Source organism: Pelodiscus sinensis, chromosome 3 (assembly GCF_052426305.1).
Source record: "Pelodiscus sinensis isolate ZL-2025 chromosome 3, ASM5242630v1, whole genome shotgun sequence".
NCBI lineage: Eukaryota > Metazoa > Chordata > Testudines > Trionychidae > Pelodiscus > Pelodiscus sinensis.
This window is the reverse complement of record NC_143054.1, coordinates 79,043,307-79,064,505: the sequence shown is the minus strand read 5'-3', so window position 1 is coordinate 79,064,505 and position 21,199 is coordinate 79,043,307. Positions and strand designations below refer to the sequence as shown.

General features: G+C 44.3%; 1 protein-coding gene across 1 annotated transcript in view; it reads right to left on the bottom strand.

Moving 5' to 3' along the window:
- The window catches only part of NR2E1 (nuclear receptor subfamily 2 group E member 1), a 94,006-nt gene that overhangs the window by 5,500 nt on the left and 67,307 nt on the right, over positions 1-21,199 (bottom strand). Inside the window, exons 2-7 of the mRNA XM_089777152.1 lie at positions 18,728-18,873; positions 14,401-14,488; positions 11,497-11,732; positions 8,387-8,533; positions 747-843; positions 210-359 (exon numbers count right to left, since the gene is read on the bottom strand). Of these exons, the coding sequence (XP_089633278.1) occupies positions 210-359; positions 747-843; positions 8,387-8,533; positions 11,497-11,732; positions 14,401-14,488; positions 18,728-18,873 (864 nt within the window). The remainder of the gene's footprint in view (positions 1-209; positions 360-746; positions 844-8,386; positions 8,534-11,496; positions 11,733-14,400; positions 14,489-18,727; positions 18,874-21,199) is intronic.

Below are 21,199 nucleotides of genomic sequence, written 5' to 3'. Positions count from 1 at the left end.
AATATTAAGATTTAACTAAGAATGAACCTTTATTTTTACAATCCATTTGAAATACTTCGGGTGTAACACTGCCTTTCAGAATTCAGTCACAGAAAATGTATTAGCTGATGTAATCACATCTCCATTTTAAAATGTCAGTTCATTTGAAGGGCTAACCAGTGAAATAGCTAGTTCCCAGAGCAGAAAAACAAGAGATTATTTCTGCTTACCAGCTTTAAAAGTGACAATGCATTTGAGACAGGCAAATTCAGTAGCATCTAGCCGAAGTTGTCTAAATCTAGCCACAACCTCCTGTAAAGCCTGTATTTCTGAAATAATTTTATTCAGCTTCTGAGAATCTGTATTGTCACCATTCATGCCTAGAACAGAAACATATGAAAAATACTCTATATTAAGCCATTTGCATTAATTTATATTGATTTCTGACAAAAATCCTCTGTATCAATATCTATTCAATTGTCACTCTTAGATATCCAATTCTATGTAAACTGACTATATTGTATGAAAGTTAATATAAAATCTTCTCTTGGATGATAACAAACACAGTAATTTGCATTTAAATGACAATGCAAGCAGTCATGAATACAACAAAACAACATTATTTGCATTTAAATATAGATTTATAAATGACAGGTATGCTCTATTGTTCAGAGGGAATTTGTTATTCTTTACATGTTGTTCTTTTTTCAGTAATGTATTTTTATGGTAATTTCTATAACAAAGTCATTAAATTGTGCAATTCTTACCAGATACAGCCAGTAGAGTGTTAGCGTCAACTGGAATGGCCCATTGTGCTATTCCTAGAACAAACAGTTCTCTCCAAGCATCTTCCAAAAGCATCAGCTGTCATACAATAGATGTACAATATAACATGGTGTATAATTTATAGATTTATAAACATTTTCAATATGTAAATTTCTGTTATTTTAAAAACTGCTTTAAATGCCTGTCTTTGATACTTTTTCCCTCTGAATATTTTAGCTTTTCCTTTATTTGTTTGATAAGGTGTCGATGGATAAGAATACCCTTTGAAGAAATATTATTAGTATGAATTATTTAGAACCTATTATCCCCACCCATGATCAGGGCCCATTGTGCTAGGTCCTGTGTAAACCCAGAGAATGAGAGATGGTCCCTGCCCCAAAGAGCTTACATCTTTATAAATATCTACTCATATTTTTCAAAAGCAGGCTTGTTCAAAAAGCATTCTCTTCTCTTCTGTATCTATAGCTGCCTTAGTGTCAATAGGCATGTGTTCTGAGAGTATAATGGATGTCTATCACTTCCTTTAATGATATCTACACTAGCAGACTTTTTTCCCCTGCAAATATATGATCTGTGAAATGAGTGGCAGATTACTATATGGTGGTTTCAACTTACACCACTTGATGGAGAGTCCATTCAAAGCACTACTATACAAGGACAAGCATCCTCTTACTTACATTCAAACAACTGTTGGTTAAAGAAATCTATAGTGCATTAAAAGACAATATCAAAGTACGTGAAGATGGTATTTTTTTCTAGTTTTGCTGAAAAAAAAGCCCTTGAAAGCTGGACACTGAAATTTCGTTACTGTAGAGTGAGGCCCAAATCCACACACTAGAATGTCACTGAATTTTGGGAAAGTTTGAACCTGGATCCAAACATCTTGGACTGTCCCTTTTCAGCAAGAGACAAACCCCAACTTCACAGCCAATCACTTGTGGAGTTTGGAGCCCATCTGATTTGGATCCAGCTATTTCAGCCAATGCTATTGTTTGCTCTCTATAACCTTTCCATCCTGGTTTGTTTTTGTAGATTTTTTTTTCTTTGAGGTGCATACTCTGTGCCCAATTCACATCTCTTTGCACTCGGGCAACCCGAATGATTTAAGTACAAACATGCTTCATGTAGGCATGAAAGGAAAATTTGGCTCCCTAGGATTTCTAGTGGCAAAACCAGCAAATAATAATGTGTGTGTAAGTGCACGTATGACATTTTGGCCCAGCCCACCTCCTTTGCCTGCACGTGGAGGGCCCTACATTTAGCTGAACTTCATCAGTTCCATGGCAAGGTTTGAAGGGCATGCCACAAGGCATGCCACAGAGCATGCATACAGGTGGGACTTCATGCCTCTTTGTGGACCACAACAACGTGGAGGAAACTTTGTGAGCAGGGCAAGAGTAGGCTCAGGCAGAACTGTCTGGTGGCCATAAGATTATGAAACGTTGCCCAAAACCCTTGCAAAGAACACGAGGGCTTTGTAGCTGCTACTTCCACCCTAAGACTTCAGAAGTAGTTGCAACGAAGCTCCACTGGTATTACGCAGTTGATGGGTAAAGAGAGGGGATCCCATCCTCAGGTCTCAGGATAACACACACTTAGAATTTTCATGTTCAAAAAGTGGAAACTTGGACAAATGACTAGGGAGGGGTTTAACTGTATAGCTCGAGAATGTCGGGGGGTTATCAGGAAGGCGAAAGCGCAATTGGAATTGCGACTGGCAAAGGATGTGAAGGGTAACAAGAAAGGTTTCTACAGGCATGTTAACAAGAAGAAGATGATTAGAGAAGGTTTGGGGCCCCTACTGGATGAAGGAGGTAACCTAGTGACAGATGATGTGGGGAAAGCTGAAGTACTCAATGCTTTCTTTGCTTCTGTATTCACTGACAAGCTTGGCTCCTGGACAAATGTGTTAAGTGACGCAAGATGGGATGAAGATGGACAGCCCTTGGTGGGTAAAGAACAGGTTAGGAACTATTTAGAAAAGCTAAATGTACACAAATCCATGGGTCCGGATTTAATGCATCCAAGGGTACTGAGGGAGTTGGTAAATGCCATTGAGGAGCCTTTGGCCATTATCTTTGAAAAGTCATGGAGATTGGGAGAAATCCCGGATGATTGGAAAAAGGCAAATGTAGTGCCCATCTTCAAAAAAAGGAAGAAGGCCGATCCAGGGAACTATAGGCTGGTCAGTCTTACCTCGGTTCATGGAAAAATCATGGAAGGGATCCTTAAGGAATCTATTTTGAGGCACTTGGAAGAGAGGAAAGTGATTAGGAATAGTCAGCATGGATTCACAAAGGGCAAGTCATGCCTGACCAATCTGATTAGCTTCTATGATGAGGTAACTGACTCTGTGGACATGGGAAAGTCAGTGGATGTTATATACCTTGACTTTAGCAAAGCTTTTGATATGGTCTCCCACAATATTCTTGCCAGCAAGTTAAGGGAATTTGGATTGGATAAATGGATGGTAAGATGGATAGAAAGCTGGCTAGAAGGCTGGGCCCAGCCAGTAGTGATCAACGGCTCAATGTCAGGATGGCGGTCGGTTTCTAGCAGAGTGCTCCAAGGTTTGGTTCTAGGACCAGTTTTGTTCAATATCTTTATTAATGACCTGGAGAAGGGGAAGGATTGCACCCTCAGCAAGTTTGCAGATGACACTAAGCTAGGGGGAGAGGTAGACACACTTGAGGGCAGAGATAGGGTCCAGAGTGACTTAGACAAATTGGAGGATTGGGCCACAAGAAATCTGATGAGATTCAACAAGGACAAGTGCAGAGTTCTGCACTTGGGACAGAAGAATCCCAAGCATTGTTACAGGCTGGGGACCAACCACCTAAGTAGTTCTGCAGAAAAGGACCTGGGAGTTACAGTGGATGAGAAGCTGGATATGAGTCAACAGTGTGCCCTTGTAGCCAAGAAGGCTAATGGTATATTAGGTTGCATTAAGAAGAGCATTGCCAGCAGATCCAGAGATGTCATTATTCCCCTTTATTCGGCTCTGGTGAGGTCACATCTGGAGTATTGTGTCCAGTTCTGGGCCCCCCACTACAAAAAGGATGTGGACGCATTGGAGAGGGTCCAGCGGAGGGCAACCAAAATGATTAGGGGACTGGAGCATATGACCTAAGAGGAGAGGCTGAGGGAGTTGTGTCTGTTTAGTCTGCAGAAGCGAAGAGTGAGGGGGATTTGACAGCAGCCTTCAACTTCCTGAAGGGAGGTTCCAAAGGTGATGGAGAGAGGCTGTTCTCAGTAGTGACAGATGGCAGAACAAGGAACAATGGTCTCAAGTTGTGGTGGGAGAGGTCCAAGTTGGATATTAGGAAAAACTGTTTCACTAGGAGAGTGATGAAGCACTGGAATGGGTTACCTAGGGAAGTAGTGGAGTCTCCATCCCTAGTGGTGTTTAAGTCTTGGCTTGACAAAGCCCTGGTTGGGTTGATTTAGTTGGGATTGGTCCTGCCTAGAGCAGGGGGCTGGACTTGATGACCTTCTGAGGTCTTTTCCAGCTCTATGGTTCTATGATTCTATGTTGGTCAAAGATTTTGCTGAGAACACACAAAACAGATTTGGGAAATGTAGGGGTTACTGGGAACACAGCAAGTTCACATGGAACTATTGAGTTTAGTGAGGCCCCTTTACAACATGGAAAAATAAGAATTCTTTCAGAAGAATTTTGTTTTGTCTTAGATTCAGATGTGTCAGGGATGCATGTCAGTTGCACTGAAATCATCCAACAGTTGGAAATTTCTTATCAGAGCTCTAATTTTTAATATCCGGTGTTTTAAGCCATATTGTCTTCATTAGATTCAGAGAGAGCTCTCCCAGAGTCAAAAGCCATTACGGAGCTACTAGAGAGAGACAAGGTGGGTGACCAGTTTTTAATTTGTAATGAAAGAGATGCCAGGGCTCAAGCTTTTTTTTTTTTTACATTCATAACTGATGCAGCAAGCCCAGAGGTTCTGGAGCTATGGCCTGCCAAGCCTAGTGGGAGCGGGGCTAGCACTAGCACAAATTAAACACTGGATGAGGTAATATCCTTTAGATCCAGTAAAAGATATTGCCTCAACCACCTTCTCTCCAACATCCTGGGACCAACACCACTGCATTACAGAACTATGACCGTCATGACATCACAGTCACCTTTCGGTACCATAGACATTGCAGAGCTTGTATTCAACTCTGATAAAGAAATTGTGACTGAAATGGAAATATATATAGTTCTGCTTGTACATTATGTGGGTTTTAATTAATTGCATTGGCTTTTACAGTAACAAATTGCCCAGAGATAAGAAACTATCTGAAATGCCATACGCATCTCAGATTTCCGGTGAGAGGAACAGAACTTAACTTCACTGAACCCTGACGAGTATTAACCTGCCATTCTGTGTGATACTTACTGCCTTATAAAGAAGTGATATTTCATTTAGATATGCAGAATGTGATGTGGCATAAATTGATTCTTAACCATTATTTGGTTGTTATAAACCTTTATGTCACTTGTTCATGCAGATTCCTGGAACATATCAATAGCCTGTTTTCTTTCCTATCAATCAGTTAAAGTCAGAAGACTTTAGAAATTAAAGGAACCTTCTCCTCCAAATACCTAGGGCTCCCCTCATTCCCATGAATGTGTCTTTAAAGCCTTCTCTCAGAACAGTTCATGCTGACCTTAGTGAGGGCTTATAAATGGTCTTCATTCCTCAAAGAAATTAGAAAATCCCAGGCTTTCTACAGACTTACATCTGCTTCAGAATCAGACTCTAAGGATAACCTGATACTGGTTACTTGTATTTTGCTGGTGCTCTGGTATGTTTCTGGGCACAATTCAAGGTCTTGGTTATGACTTATAAAGCCCTAAATGAGTTGGGACCAGGGTATTTGAAGAACCATCTCTTCCTAAACAAACCCACCCGGGAATTGAGGTCAGCTGGGGAGGCTCTGCTCCATGTTCCTTCACTTATGAAGATACGCTTGACATCTAAATGGAGCAGGGTCTTCTCAACCTTTACTCCTAGGCTATGGAATTCTCTCCCCCAGGACAGTTGCCCCGGTGCCAACGTTGGCACTGTTTCGGTGCCAGGCTAAGGCCACCCCTTTTACTTGTGCTTTTATTGGTGTTAGGGGCATGTGTGTGTTCCTCTCTTAAGGTGTTTTAGCAGGTTTTATTTTCCCCCTCCCTTTTGGGTCTTGTATTTTATTTTATATGCATTTATTTATTGTGGTTTTTTTTTTTAAATTAAGCTGCCTTGAATATTTTAAATAGCAAGAGCAGTAAAAATATTTTCAATTAATTAATTAATAGAAAGGGGTCCACATTTTTCAAATAAAAAAAGTAACATATGGTTCTAGAATCATAACATTTTAAGTTTTCTCAAGATGCTCAAAATGAAAGCAGATCCTAGGAAAAGATTTTAGACTCTTCAGCTAGATGGCAAAGCCATGCAGAGGAAATTCCGATATTTACATCTATGCCATTATCAAATTAAATTGAACATTAGTACTATTGTAAGACTCATCTAACTCTCTAGCTAGGAGATAATACTATTAAAACGAGAGTTATTGTCCTTGAGATTCTCCTGAATGTGAGAGGCAGTGGAGGAATCATAAAGGTTCAGCCCACAGTTCCATATTGGAACCTCTGAATTCTGAGAAATGTGGATCCAGGTCTAATCTTTACCACTCCTTCCCTTCTTTACAACTTGAAGGGAAGAACAGTGAAGTTGATGCTGTTAGAACTTTTAAACAGATGTAATTAATTAATACATTTTAAATTAATAATTTACTAATACCTCACATTTGAAATGGAAGTCAAGTATGTAGCTAGTTCATTTAAGATGACAGAATAAACTGATTTCTGTGAGTTTAATGGGAAATGTTCAATGATATGGAATGTGCATTAACCATTTCTTCCATATTAAGGGGCCTTTCTTTTTAAATATGTTTCCTTCCTCCGCTCTCTTAGCCCCATTCTTCCTGGAGGGATGATCAGGGGGAATTTTTACATATTAGAACAAACTTAGCTCTGGCCTAGGTGGATGCAATAATCCATGGCTAAATTTAGTCATTGCTGCTGTGGGTGTCAACAATCCATGGCTGAATTTAGTCATTGTGGCATTATGATTGATTGTTTTCTAGCAACCATAGCAGTTTTCAAAAAGCAAAACCATAATGTCTGAGTAATAGAGTACACTGTAGGCCTGATTCTGCAACTCCTTCCTAAGCCTCATCCAGCTTCCTACTCCAGAGCAGATACTGTATTTGAAGTGGACAGAAATGACTTGCACGCAGCAGCTGATGAGCTGGGCCCACTCCAATTATCTTCCTGTCATTTGTTCCTTGTTTACAGTTAAGCCTTTGGCTTATGCCTGCTCTTCAGCCTCTTTAAGATCCCACTCATTCAGTGGCCCTGAATGTGTATACCTGATTTGCTGGTGACAATACACAGAGAAAGGTGAATGAGGTCCCACATAGCTAACTTCACAGAAGGGCTCTCAAAATCTGGGGCTATCTCTAGAAAAGGGACCTTTCCGTTTATCTAAACAAATGTCTTTTTGTGTTGCATGTGATACGTTTTAGGTAGAAAACTCTATTGTATTCTAAAAATCTTTTTCTGCTCACAATATGCATTTATTTATGTACTCACACTAACATATTACACACCAAATATTATATTTTATTTGGTAACGAATATAAGAGTTTAATACAGTTAGCTCTACACTCATGTATGACTTTTCCTTCTAGTTATTATATTATAAACTTAAACTCGTTGATATAGAACTATTAGATTGGATTGGAGCTTTGTGTAGTTTATTCCTTTCATTATTGTCCAATAACTTTTCAGAACTAAGGCATAATATAAAATAGATCATGTCCTCATCAAAAATCAAGTAATTAAGAATGCTTTAGTTACTATGGCTCACTCACAAATCACTTACGGCAAAGGCAAGTTGTCACTGAGGAAAACAAGACAAATTAAGGAGGATTTTAATTAGGAAAAAAAGAGTGTGCTGAATTTTGCTCTGAGTCAGATCAGTGTAAATATGGAGTAACTTCACTGAAGCCAGTGTGACACACATTTGGCCAGTGTGCAATAGTACGATTAAATGGTAAAAATGTTTACTGAAGTGCATTTTTCATCCACAGAGTTCTAAGCACTTTACAAAGGAGAATAAATACCAGCATATGTGTTTTGCAACTGGAGAAGCTGAAGCACACAGAAATTAAATACTTGTTGCCAGAGTTCAGACTAAAAGTCAATAGGAGAGCCAGGAATATAACTGGGAGGTGAACTCTTAGCCCCATTGAGATCAACAAGAACTTTGCCATTTACTTCAGTGGGGCTAGGATCTCATCCCTGACTTCATCATTTCCTGACTTCCTGCCCTGTGCTTTGTGCCCTGGAACATGGTGCCTCTCATAATATGTAACTTATAGCAACATCTATTTCCTATCTGGGTTTCATCTGCACCACAGAATACCTATTTCAGATTATGAAAATTGCTGTTAAAACAACATATTATTTTAGAGATGGACGACATCAAAAAAATGTGACCTAGATCTGAATGTGGTGGACCCTTGTGGCCCGGCTGTGGACAAATACTCATTGGGTAAGTCTTACCTGATCTTGTAATGACAGAGTGGAAAAGGCGGGAACACTCTTGGCCCATTTGATACTCATAAAGAGAAGCCTGGCAGCTGATTCACAAACAGATTCTGTGGCCACTTCATAGAGATACATAGGGGTACCATTGACTTCGTGGGGGTACTAATAGAAAAATATTAAAAAGGAATAATCATTAAAAGTGACTAAGATAGCTGTAGAGTTGAATGTTGGAAGGGACCAGCACATCAACTTGCCTGACTTCCTGTATCCCAGGCCACTCCAGATATAGTAAACCCAGCAACTGACATGAGACCAAGGTATTACAGTCCACAGGAGACTAGACTGTTAAGTGCCACAGACAGACAAGAAGAGGGACTGAGACAGGGGTGACTGGTGAGGGGGCTCATGGAGGGCCACTGACCATGTGAGCCCCCAGCCTGAGGAAGGGCCAGGACAACCTCCATCCTCCCCAGGCCTCCTCTCTCCTTGCCCCTTCCTGCCCTTGCTCTGCCCCCACTCCACCTCCTCCCTTGACCAGTGTGGCCCCAGGGGACTAGTAGGGCCAAGGGACCAGCCCCTTTCACTCACCAGCAGTGGCAGAGGAAATGGAACAACATGACTCCAGCTTGTTCTGCCCCACTGGCTGCATCATCCTGCTTCCTGCTAGTGAGTGTGGGGGCAGTGCCACCCCTCTCTAAGCAACATGGCCAGGAGAGCAGAGAGAGCTGGGGATGTCTTGCTCCGCTTTCCCTACCATTGCCAGTGAGTGCAAGAGGGCTAGACCCCTGCTGCAGGTGCCAGCCCCCTCCTCACAGACCCCCCTGGGCCAACCAGGGACTCTGGCCCCACAAGCTGCTGGACAGCTCCTTGCCTCTCTGGCCATAGTTTTTGGTGGCATGTGCCCTCCCAAGCCCCCTATGTGTTGTCCCAGGACTGAGATGCAGCAGTGTCTGAAGCAAGGGCAGGCACGTGATTGCTAACCCTGGCAAGTGACCCACATGTATATGTCACAAAGTGGCCCCCCTTCCCCACTCTCACCTTCCCAACTTATAACGTGTTCCCAACCTTGTATATAGTGATCCCTCTGTGTGTGAGTAGGAACCAACCAGCCAAGAACCTGAGAGACAGAATGCACTTGGCCCAGCCCACCCATTGTCCCATCTCCAGCTATGGCCATCTCTGAAGCTTCAGAGGAAGGAGATTAAAAACAAACAAACGAAAAGATAAAACTAAACTGGCCAAACAGCAGCATTATACTCTGGGGCTATGAGTACACTGCAGGCTTTTTGCACAAGAACAGCTGTTCTTGCACAAAAACTTGCGGAGCGTCTACACTGCACGTGCATCTTGCGCAAGTAAATTTACAGTAAAGCGTCAGAACAGAGGGCTTCTTGTGCAAGAGTTATTCCTCTCCCCACATGGAATAACCCCTCTTGTGCAAGAGCTCTTGCGCAAGAAGGCAGTGTGGACAGGCAACAGGGGTTTCTTGCGCAAGAAACCCCTATGGTTAAAATAACCATCAGAGCTTTCTTGCGCAATAGAGCATCCACTCTGCCATGGACACTGGCGCAAAAGCATATCTCTTGCACAAAAGCACATGGCAATGCAGACGTCCTGTTGTGCAAGACCTTTTGCTCAAGAACTCTTGAGCAAAAAGAAGGGGAAGGGAGAATCTCTGAACCTGCAGGTGGCTGGCTGAAACATTGAAACAAAAGCATTTGGGAACATTAAACATAAACTAGAAATGAACCCTTGGCTACAGAGCCCTGCCCTTTTTTTTAAATCTTTCTCCTCAGATATGCTTCTACTTCACTAGTCATTCCTGTACACAGATAACTAAAGTGATCCCATCCCGCATCCACTGATATTAATAGCAAAACTTCCATTGGCTTCAGTGGGCCCTTTAAAAACCAGGTCATTTGCTTTGTTATCCATGGGATTAAATGGGTCCACAAAGGATAATCTTACAAGTATGGCAAGAAATAATGCAATGGTAGAAGAAACTTATTAATTCCTGGACTCTATCTCTTTAGATTTTTTTCAAATTTCTCTTCTTTCACAGCAGAAATGTATATGTTTGGATCAACGTTATATTTTGTCTCCCATATTCAGCAGTCTATCTCTATTCTGCTTTTCCTTAGTCACATGCTTATTAAGTCCCACTGATTTAAACATGTGCTTAAATGGTGTGCAGAGGTCACAGAGCAAAATAATTTCTGGTTTCATATTTTTGAATTTACATTTACAAAAATAAGAATCTGATTTTACAAGGAAGTGCACAGTGGGATTCACCAAACAATAGACCGGGTTGATTTACCATTTGCCTGTAATTTGTTATGTACTCTAAATACAACTGTCCATATTACTATTTTGGAAAGAAAAGCATTAAGATGTTTCAGTTATTGATTTCAATAACTCGTAACTAAGGCTCATCTGCCAAGTTTATGACAGCGATTTCCTATGCTGTTTACTAAATGTCAAAAACGAAGAAATAAAGAGAATTTGTTCAATATATTACAGTGCATTATGGGGCTTAGTTATTACAGAGACTTTTATTGTCCAGAAAGTCAATGATTTTCCAATCATCTCCAGTCATTTTAATAATACTGTGTCCAAGACTGAAACATGTAGGTTGGTGGGTAGACTGCAGATGGCAGTATTTATGAACCGTTCTACTTTCTGTATGTCTTTCCATGGAATGCATATTAATATCATACATATACTACAGCCGTTCACAAATGGTGTGTGCTAATGTCTAAAATGCAGTCGTGTGTATTTATCGCTACACGCTGAGAATGATTTTAACTTGCTGACAATCGTTCTTTTACTCTCCACCAAAAGAATCTTATAAATATTGGGAGGCCAACCCTAAAGTTGTTATTCAAATACAATTCTCCCTCAGGTCAATAGCAGAGGTTTTCTACTTCATAGTATTGGGATAGTATTGGGTCTGGATCTGTATTATACTATAGACATTACTGGACCTCACAAACCCTCTGGAGACAATTAACAAACCCGGCTGTAAAACAAGACTTTCCAAAGCCTGGTTTCAGGTTCTAATATTTTCTCCCGCATCTCTGAACTCTGTCCCAGTGTCCCTGACTAGAACATGGAAGGCAACTGACCTTTGGAGTTGGTTGTGCCAGTCCCACCAATGTCTGCCTTTCGGGGGTAGTAGATACAGCAGCCAGTTCCAGATTGTGAGGCTCCAGCTGTGTGACAGCAGTAAAGAAGGCTGGAGCTGGTAACGCTGCAGAAGGAAAGTGGGGTGTCGCTCCATTCTCTTCCTTGTGGCCTCTGAAATACAGTGCTACTTGCTTCCTTATTGTGGATGTTCTTGGTCCTCTTTCATGTTGCACAGCTAGGAGAAAAAGTCTCATTTAGTGGATACATTACCCACTTGTGGCCTGATCCCAACGCCCATTGAAATCAATGGAAATCCCCCCCAATAAAAGAACTTTGGGACAGACCTCACTGAACTTCACTGTCCTTGGTTATTTACTGTTATATGCACAATCAAGTGCCTGATACTGCATGCCATGTAATTATTTGCAGTACCTAATATTGCGTGAGTGATATGAAATGCAGCATAAATCTACACTGCCAGATTCTTTCCTGCAAACCAATGAAAACAGCTAACAGCTAATATGTGTCTGGATTTCATTTACAGGGATAGCAGCCTTCTCTCCGTCATGACAATGTTATTCATTGAGTGGAATACACAGTTCGGAGCCCTGGTGTTTTTGTCCTGCTATGTCTAGTTTAGGAGTGCTGTGTGGGGTGCTTTGCAGGGGAGCGTGCTAACTAGTTACTGGATCATATTGATGTTGAGGAGCACGGTTTGTTTTGTAATCTGGAATGAGCATTGAATTAGCCTTACGGGCAGAATTAAGGGGTAGCTCTACTGAGGTTCTAGGTCTCCTGGGATCTGCAAGACTATTTGGGCCTGTCCCATCAGCAAGAGGGTTGCCAGTGTTGGTTGGATATGTTCCTTGGAGGTTTCATCACATGATATAATCTTCAATTAAAGATTAATCATTAATTCCTGGAGAAGCAATGACAGCACAGTGCTTTCCAGACTGACTCTGGCAGGCATTAGGACCAGACCAATAGTGGAAAAACAAGTTTAATTCAGAATTATTTCAAGGCTGGGTAAGAATTTCTACCTATAGTGGCCCCTAGAATGTTTGACCAATTAAACTCTTAGGGTATGTCTACACAGCAACATTATTTTGAAATAATTAGTATTATTTCAAAATAACTTAGTCCACCTCTACACAGCAGGCAGTTATTTCAAAATAATGTCAAAATACTATCAAGTTGGAGGACTTCTTACTCCCACTCCTGTAACCCTCATTGTACAAGGAGTAAGGGAAGTCAGAGGAAGAGTACGTCTACACTGCATGACTATTTTGGGATATTAGAGGTGTCCCGAAATAGCTACCCGGTGTCTACACAAGCCTCCTATTATTTCAAAATATTTTTCAAAATATTTTTCAAAATAATGGGCATGCTATTTCACCATCCCAGTAAACCTTGTTGCACAAGGATGGCTCAAAATAGTGCATTATTTTGAAATTTGGCACTGTGTAGATGTACCAAATTTCAGAATAAGGTATTTCAAAGTAGATTCGGAATAAGATACTCAATTTGTGTAGCACAAATTACATATCTCATTTTGAGTTTAGGGTGCTGTGTGGACACACCCGAAAAGTGCTCTCTCTCAAAATAATTGCTGTGTAGAGGCTCCCAATTTTGAAATAAGCTATTTCGAAATAAGCTGTGCAATTGATGTAGCTCAGTTTGTGTAGCTTACTTTAAGTTAAGGCCTGGTGTTTAGACACACCCTTACTCGTCTTCATCGGATCGGAATCGGATTCAAGTTGAGAAGATTTCTGCCGCTAATTGTGGCAAGTACATCAGCAAAGATACTGTTAATGTATGCCACTGTTTTACATGTGCTAATAAATCCATCTGAGCCTGAAATCCTGGCCCCATCCAGGTCAATCAGAGTTTTGCCCAGGACATCCCAGAAGCCAGGATTTCATTTTTTTCCTGACCAAAATGTGTTTAAAGGTTTATTGGGCACTGAAGGCATGAGACGGCTGCACACGAGTTTATTGTGTATTGTTAAGACAACCAGGGAAATCTCACAGCTTAGTTTGCTGACCAATGCCAGGCCTCCTGGCTTCCACCTGAGGGGCTTGAATTGATTCTTAATTCTATTCTTAGTCGTTGCGGCTCAAACAAAGCTAAGGTGAAAGGCTAATTTTCACAGCAAGGTTCTTAGTTCTCCGAATAAAGCAAGGGAATCCTGCCTTATTGTCTTCTGTAAACTGAGGGTTGCACCCACTGCCTGCATTTCATTAAGTTATTATAGAACTACTCTTTTTTTCTGGTCCGACTCAGACGTTGAAACAAGGGGCTAGATTTTGTCTAGCCAGATCAACGCTCAGCTCTGGAACAACTGGGTCATCATTACTCAGCGCTCTGTGACACTTCCCGATACCTGCACAAAAACCCGACAGATGTTGGATCTGGGCGTTATGGGCCAAACCCATCCCCGGCATCGCTCCCCTAACTCGAGTGGTTGCCGGCCGAGGGCTGGGGTTGGCTGGAATACGATCATTTGTGGTTTCCTCGCATTTGTTTCCCTGTTTGAGCTGCTTTTGTGGCAGGCTTTGAGCCCATTGCACACAGCTGGATCCCAGACGTTCCGAGGGGAACGGATCGGCTCCGAATTAGGGCCGTGAGTGGGCGGGGGTAGGGGAGTGAAGGCAGGCGCCGGCGGGCTATGTTGGTTGGGCCAAGCGGAGAAATGGGGAGCGTCGGTGCTTTTGCCGCCAAGCCTTCCCAGCGTGGCCCTAGCGGCAGGCACAGGGGAAGGGGAAGGGAACTCTGCGGGCAGCTGGGAGGGAATGTTACGGGGCGCTCGCATTGCGAGCCGGGGTTTTCCTGAGTAAGTTCCTACAACGCAGCCCAGGGGAGAAGGGGGGGGGGCGAGGTGGGGAGGGGTTGTGTGCAAATACCGTCTTTGTTCATGTTCACTTCCAAGCACTTCTTCAGGCGGCACGCCCTGCATTGGTTCCTGTGCGTCTTATCCACGGGGCAACCGCCCTGCAACAGAGAAACCCCTCTCCTTAAGGGATGGCACCTGACGAGCCAACAGCTGAGAACCTGCTCCCAGCGCACAGCATTGGGGATGCTCCCTGCCCCCTCCTCCCGCCCCGGCTGCTTATGGTCCGCCTAAGAAGTACTAGTGAAGAGGGAGGGGTTGTGGTGCTTAAGAGTTTCCAAGCAGAACATCCCCCTGAAACCAGCAGGCACTTCTGCTTGTATCCGATGCCACCGTCAGCCCTTCCCTGGGACACCTGTGTGCACGGTCCTTGCTCAGGCACAACTCCCAGCGACGCCAAAAGGGAGTCTGGCCCGAGCAAACGGCTCAGACTTGGCCCTTGGGCAGCGCAGTCTGTAGCTGGACAGAAACCGGGAGTTAGGAGGTACAATGATTTGGTTTGCAGGATCGCTTCAGCTATGGGGCTGTCGGCTGTGCAGGAATGGGGAGCTTCTCCCGAAACAAGTGAAGGGGGGATTGGTGCGTGCCAAATCCAGAAAGGCGGGCATGAGTCTCTGCTCCTAGAATCCGACCTAGTACCACGGGCTTTTTCCGGGGGAGACTCCCTCTGGGTTGTAGAGTATGTAGAGTCTTACGAGGTGTAAGGGACCAGATCCCGCTGGCTCAGTCCTGGGATCAGCCCAGGTGAAATCCATGAAACAGAATCTGGCCTCAGTCACACAGGGGGAAAAACTGGAGTCGCTCCGCAGTGACCCCCAATGGCGTTAATGAGGATTTCCTCCCGTGTAAGATCAGAACCTGGCCCAATGGGGCTACTGGAAGGAGAAAAGCGGATAGAATGTGGACCCTGATAAATGGGTGGGCAGGTGGCAAAGGGCAAATCTGTTTCAGCACCTTAGACAGCTCCCCACCCCCAGAGGCTCCGCCTGCGCCCCGAAATAACAAAGCTCCCCAGGCCTGCAGGTGCGGCGGGAGCCCCTGTCCGATGAGGAGCAGTATGAACTTAAAGCCATCCATAGTCCCAGAAAGTCACATACAGCCCTAGGCTCAGTAAGCCAGAAATATCCACCCGCAAAGCCAGACTTTAGCCCATGGGGAGGTAGCGGGCATGGAGACCGTAAGAACAGAGGGCAAGATGGGGGGGGGGGGGAGTTGTTAGTAAATGTAAATACTAATGACAACGCATCACAATTGTAAAAAAAAATTAAAGCAAACGACGCAGTTGGGAGGCGGGGGGGAAGGAACGGGGGAGGTAATACTCGAGCACCAGCTCTAATCATTTAGCCCGGGGATCACAGATAACTTGATTCATCAAAAGCTTCAGAGGGGTAGCCGAGTCAGTGTGTAACTGGAAAAACTTAAACAAACAAGGAAGTCTAGCAGCACCTTAAAGACTAACAAAATGTGTAGATGGTGTCATGAGCTTTGGTGGGCAGAACCCATTTCTTCAGATGACTGAAGTATTAAAAGTCCAGATCCAAGAATAAATAACGGAAGGGGGGAATTGAATGGGGGAGGGGGAGAAATAATAAATTAGAAGTCGATAAGAACAATTTGCACCTTCTTAAGTACCCATTGTTTAGTTGGTTAAGTCATCCTAATGACTTAACATCCTAATGACTTAACCAACTAAACAAGGGGTACTTAGAGAAAGTGCAAATTGTTCTTATTGGCTTCTTGTAACTTGAACACTCCAATTCACTATTTTCCCGCCTTCCCTTATTTATTCTTGGATTTGGACTTTTAATACTCCGGTCATCTGAAGAAGTGGGTTTTGCCTACGAAAGCTCATGATACCATCTACATGTTTTGTTAGTCTTTAAGGTGCTCTTAGACTATTTATTGGTTTTTAAGCTGATTCATCAAGCAAGCAAAAGCTAATGGCTCTTCCTTTTTGCGCCAACCCTTTGCTAGGCACCTAGTGCTAACTCCTGACATCTGGTGTGGGTGTACTGCCATCCCCCCACGCCTCCGGTGCCCTCTGAGACATAATCATGGAGGGAAACCCTTCTCAGAAAAGGGGCAGCTTGGCAGAGAACAATCCAGAGGAGCTGGTGTTAATTAGTCAGAAACAATCTGGCTGGAACTCCCCGCAGTTCTGACTTGCGGTGTGAGCTGGAAACCGGTTCGCAGCCGCCGACAGCCCGTAGAATTGACATTGGGTCACTGACCACCGGCCTCCCAGAAGCCAGGCTGCAGAGCGAAAGGTACTCTAAAGTCTTACGGGAGTCTCCAGCTCCCACTGAAGCACGGGGCGAAACGCCCACAGCTGTCCGTGGCTTCGCTTCGGGCCGGGGCAGGCGTGCATGCAAAGTGAGAGCAAAGAAAACCAGCTTCCCAGTTAAAACACCCTTAGAGTCAATCCCAGGACCAGAAGCCGAGGGCGCGTAACGCAGGGTTGTTACGAGGGAGGATGATTTCTAGCTAGACTCCTAGGGCTGGAAGAGACCTTGGAGGTCATCGAGTCCAGCTAGTTCCTCTCCCCGCACGGGTCGCCAAGCACAGCGCACGTTGTCCGAACACCTTACTGCAGCGCTCTCTGTGCCATCCGCCTGCTGAGGGGGCAGCCTCTGAGCGTCCCTGGGAGCCGATCGTTAGAAGGGGCGGGGGGCGAGTGGAGGTGACACGAGTTACACGGCGCCCTGGTGGACGCTCTATATAACCGTATGGTTACACGTGTGACCGACCCACGCCCGGCCTTGCCCGAGTCACAGTGCCGCCCGTGGGAACTCGCCAGCGGCCGGCGCGGCGTGGGGTTGGGAACACACAGAGGAGACAAAGAGTGGGGCGTAAAGTGAAAAGGCTTTTCCGGCGTGAGCGAACAGTTCGAATGCTCCGCAGAGCCCCCCTCCCCAGTCTAGTTGCAACACGGCCAATTCGAATTAAGCCTGGACTGAAATCTTCTAGTTGCCTTGATTAGAATCTACTTGCGGCTTTGCTGCAGCCCGCTGGTCTCAGGGGCTGAGCGAGACAAGGTGGGCGAGGCGAGATCTTTGATTAGAGCAACCCCTGCGGATGAAAAGGACCCGCTTTTGAGCGCCGCTGTCCTGAATACGCGCTCCAAAGCTTGTCTCTTTCACCCACAGAAGTTAGTTCAGCAAACAATGCTGCCTCACCCGCCTTGGCTGGTTGCTTTTATTAGATAGTTGGTGCGAGCTGGGATTGTTGCTGTCCCGAGTTTCACAGTGATCCGGACAAGGCACTCTGGCTTGTGCCAAGGCCTTTTCCAGCGAGATGGGCGGGAGGGGAAGTTTTGTTTCCAAGAAATCGTCCCTGTAACTATGGTATTGGCTTGGCTTGACCTCATCAGCTCCTCCACTCACCCGCCTCTCGCCCCGTAGCTGCGCTTGTCTTGTAATTCCGGGGGAGGGGGGACAAAAGTAGGGGAGACAGGAATTGGAAGGGGGTGTTGATTGTTTCCCGACTTGGATATATTGTAGGTGTCAGAGCATCGGCTCAAAATAGTGGTCTCTCGGGCCCTCTTTTCCATGCAAACAGGCAAGGCGGTGCCTTGCCCGGTGAGGCAGCCGAGACAAATATAGAACCTGGAACCTGCAGCAAGAGGAGATCACACTAATGCAGGGGATTGTCGTTAAAGTCCACTGGCTTGCAGTGTCTCTGGCCGAGTATTTCTATACTCCGGGGTCACAGGTACTGCCACAGGTGCGCGAAACCAGGGCGTATTCTCCACACACCGAGCCTGGGGGACTGGCCTCGGAAAACTGCCCAGCCTAAGGCTAATACACATTGTGCTGTTTGCCACATGGCAGTTCACTCTCATTGTGACTGCCTCTTGAGTTAAGAGGAAATATCTGACGTGTGGAATCCGTTATCCTGCCTCAGTGCAATACCTAATGCTGCCGAGCCAATTCACTGGTCAGTAGCTCTGGCGAAACTCCCCCACAATGAAGTGGCTGGGTAGACATTCCTTCCTGGCCGCTGCAGGCGACCATTCTGTCTTGAAGCATGAGATCTGATTGTTGATTTGCCATTTAAATCCCCCCAGAAAGGTGACTCCTGTTCTATTATAATACGTGCCCGGAAGAAGCTGGCATTGAAACGCACTGTAGAAATGTAAACATCCTAAAATGTTAGGCAAACGACCTGAGCTGCTTAAAATCTATCACCGAGGAAGACCAGCCCCCCTTTCTAGAATGTATTAAACTGGGGTGGGATCCAGTTGGCAGGGTGCATATGGGATTGTGCTCGCTATTCGGCAGGACAGAGGGGAACTCCAGGGTCACAGTACAATAGTGGAAGGGGGATGCTGTCCCTAGTACCTGATTTCCAGATTTGCAGACGTACGTCCGATTCCTCCTGATGCTCCGTTTGAAAAATCCCGAGCATCCATCGCAGGCGTAAACCCCATAGTGCTTGCCGGAGCTGCGGTCCCCACACACTTTACAAGGGATATCTAAAATACGACCTGAAAAAGCAGAGGCAAGGGGAGGGGGGAGAAAGAGAGAGGGAGAGAACTAAGCAATCTGACCTCTGAAGGGATTAGCACCGGAGCTCCGATAAAAGCAAATAATGAAGTGATTTTATAGCCAACCTTCTTTTCCTTGAGCATGTGTCAGTTTCCTACAATGAGAATTATTCATGCACCGCTACATTTATTTGGACCTTCTATAATCGCCAAGACCCATTTTGGAAAGAAAGATTACAGCAACAGCCGCAAGTAGCAAAACCTTCCTGCTAGGAGAGAAAAGTTTTTGCTAGATTCTGTAGTGCTCTTCCAACAGGGAGAACTACGTTCTGTGGGCAGGGAGGGGAGAGAAGCAAGTCACAAAAACAGCTTCCAGATGTGCTTGTTCCCGCCATTACCTCGAATGTGCTGCCATTTCCCTAACATTTAAACAAAACTTCCTGCATTCATTTTTTGAAAGAACAGTTTATGTAGTTTATGTACTGCTGGACATGTTGGAAACGCCTGGTTTAGTACTATCAAAGGGATCTATCTATCTATCTATCTATCTATCTGGAAGTTCACACAGTCTGAATTATGTTTACTTTCCAGCGACTTTTACTGTAATTGCAAATGCACCAAAAGTAATAAAATGTATCAAGATTATTAATCCTATTTCAAAGATTATCACAAAACTCACTACCAGCACCTTTTTCTTTTCTTTTCTTTTCTTTTCTTTTCTTTTCTTTTCTTTTCTTTTCTTTTCTTTTCTTTTCTTTTCTGTTTAAACCATCTCTTTTTCCCCCACAAGTAACTCAAGCAGTTCTCTCCCAAAACCTGGATATGAAAAACACTGGCCGGTGTGCTTTATAGCAATTTGCTTTGCATTGCATTAGCTCAGTCAGAGTGTCTTAAGTGTGTGGGGCTATAGGGGTGGAAGGAGGGTCGGGATGGGGGAGGGGGTTGGAAGCTAGATTCAGAGGAGTCTCTTGCTCCCTAGAGAATTTAGGAGCTCGAGATGCTTTCAGACGTGTCTATCCGGAGGCTTTAAAACAATGCCTCCGGGCAGACAATAGGGACATTAGATAAAGTGTTAACTTAATGATTTTTCCCATTGAAACTCGTTTGACTGCCTCCAATCAGCACAAGCTGCCAGCTTCTCCCCTAAATGAAACTCGACAGCTGCTATATACAACACGGCTAGAGGAATGGGGATTAGGTTAGGGGCTGAGGAAGGGAGGGGGCTGCGGAGAGGGCTTAAATAATGGAAAACTTTTACGCAATAAATAACAAGTGCAGCTAGGACCGTCACCCCACCGGTTTCTCCTAAAGCCTGTAACGTAAGTTGTGGCTCTGGATCTGCAGCAGGTAGGAAATCGCGACTAGGGTTTGGGGACAAGGAATGATTTCTGGGATTGTGTAATTACAAGCCCTCCTTGCCACCTGCCTATTGGGTCACCAGTGACCCGTCAAAAAGAGTAGCATGGGAATTCGGATATCACACAATGCCAACAGGGGAGAGCACTCGACTCCCCCACCCCCTTCAGCGTCCACTGACACACGCATACACACTCTCTCACACACACACATACTGAAATTGTACATGCAACGGTGCCATCCCCTTCTATGTCATGTCACCGGCGCCGCCAAACTAAATGCGGAGTTCAGAGGCACGGCGGAATGTGATTTGAGCTATGCAAATCTTACACTTTCTTCCCTTGCCTGAAGCTTGCAGATAAATCGGAGCTTCCCGCTACAGAAAAAAAACAACTTTGTTTTTTCAACCGCAAGGAATTTTTGAAGCCAGTCTCAAACTAGCCAGTGAGTGGGTGAAATTAAGGACAGTGTGAGGGTCTCTCTCTTTTTGGGAACTAAACAATTGCTATCGGTATTGGCATATTGTATAAAATCGGAGGGTAACTTTTATTTAATATGAAAACATTTTTCTAAGGCGAGGTTCATTTTTTGTATTTTATTTCGCCAGATCTAGAGACGATAAAATACTATTTAAAATCCCTTCGTCTTAGAGCTGGTATAACAATGCTAAATTCAGCATTCGCCTCTATAATTATAAAAAAGAAGTCGGCGATGAAAATTGCGGCTAGATTTATAGTAATTCATGTATAATATAATTCTACTCGCAAGTCGACCTCCACACCCCCAACTCCATCTCTAACTAAACTTTCTCCGTCTCCCAATCCTGCGTCAGTCTCATCTGATCACTTTGTCAATTACTTTCTGACTCTCCTCAACGTCTTTGTGGAGCGTCAGCCACTCAGCCCAGGCTGGCTGCTGTTACGAGAAAATTCTTGGGCAGAACAAATATGAAAGAAAGAAAAAAGAAGCG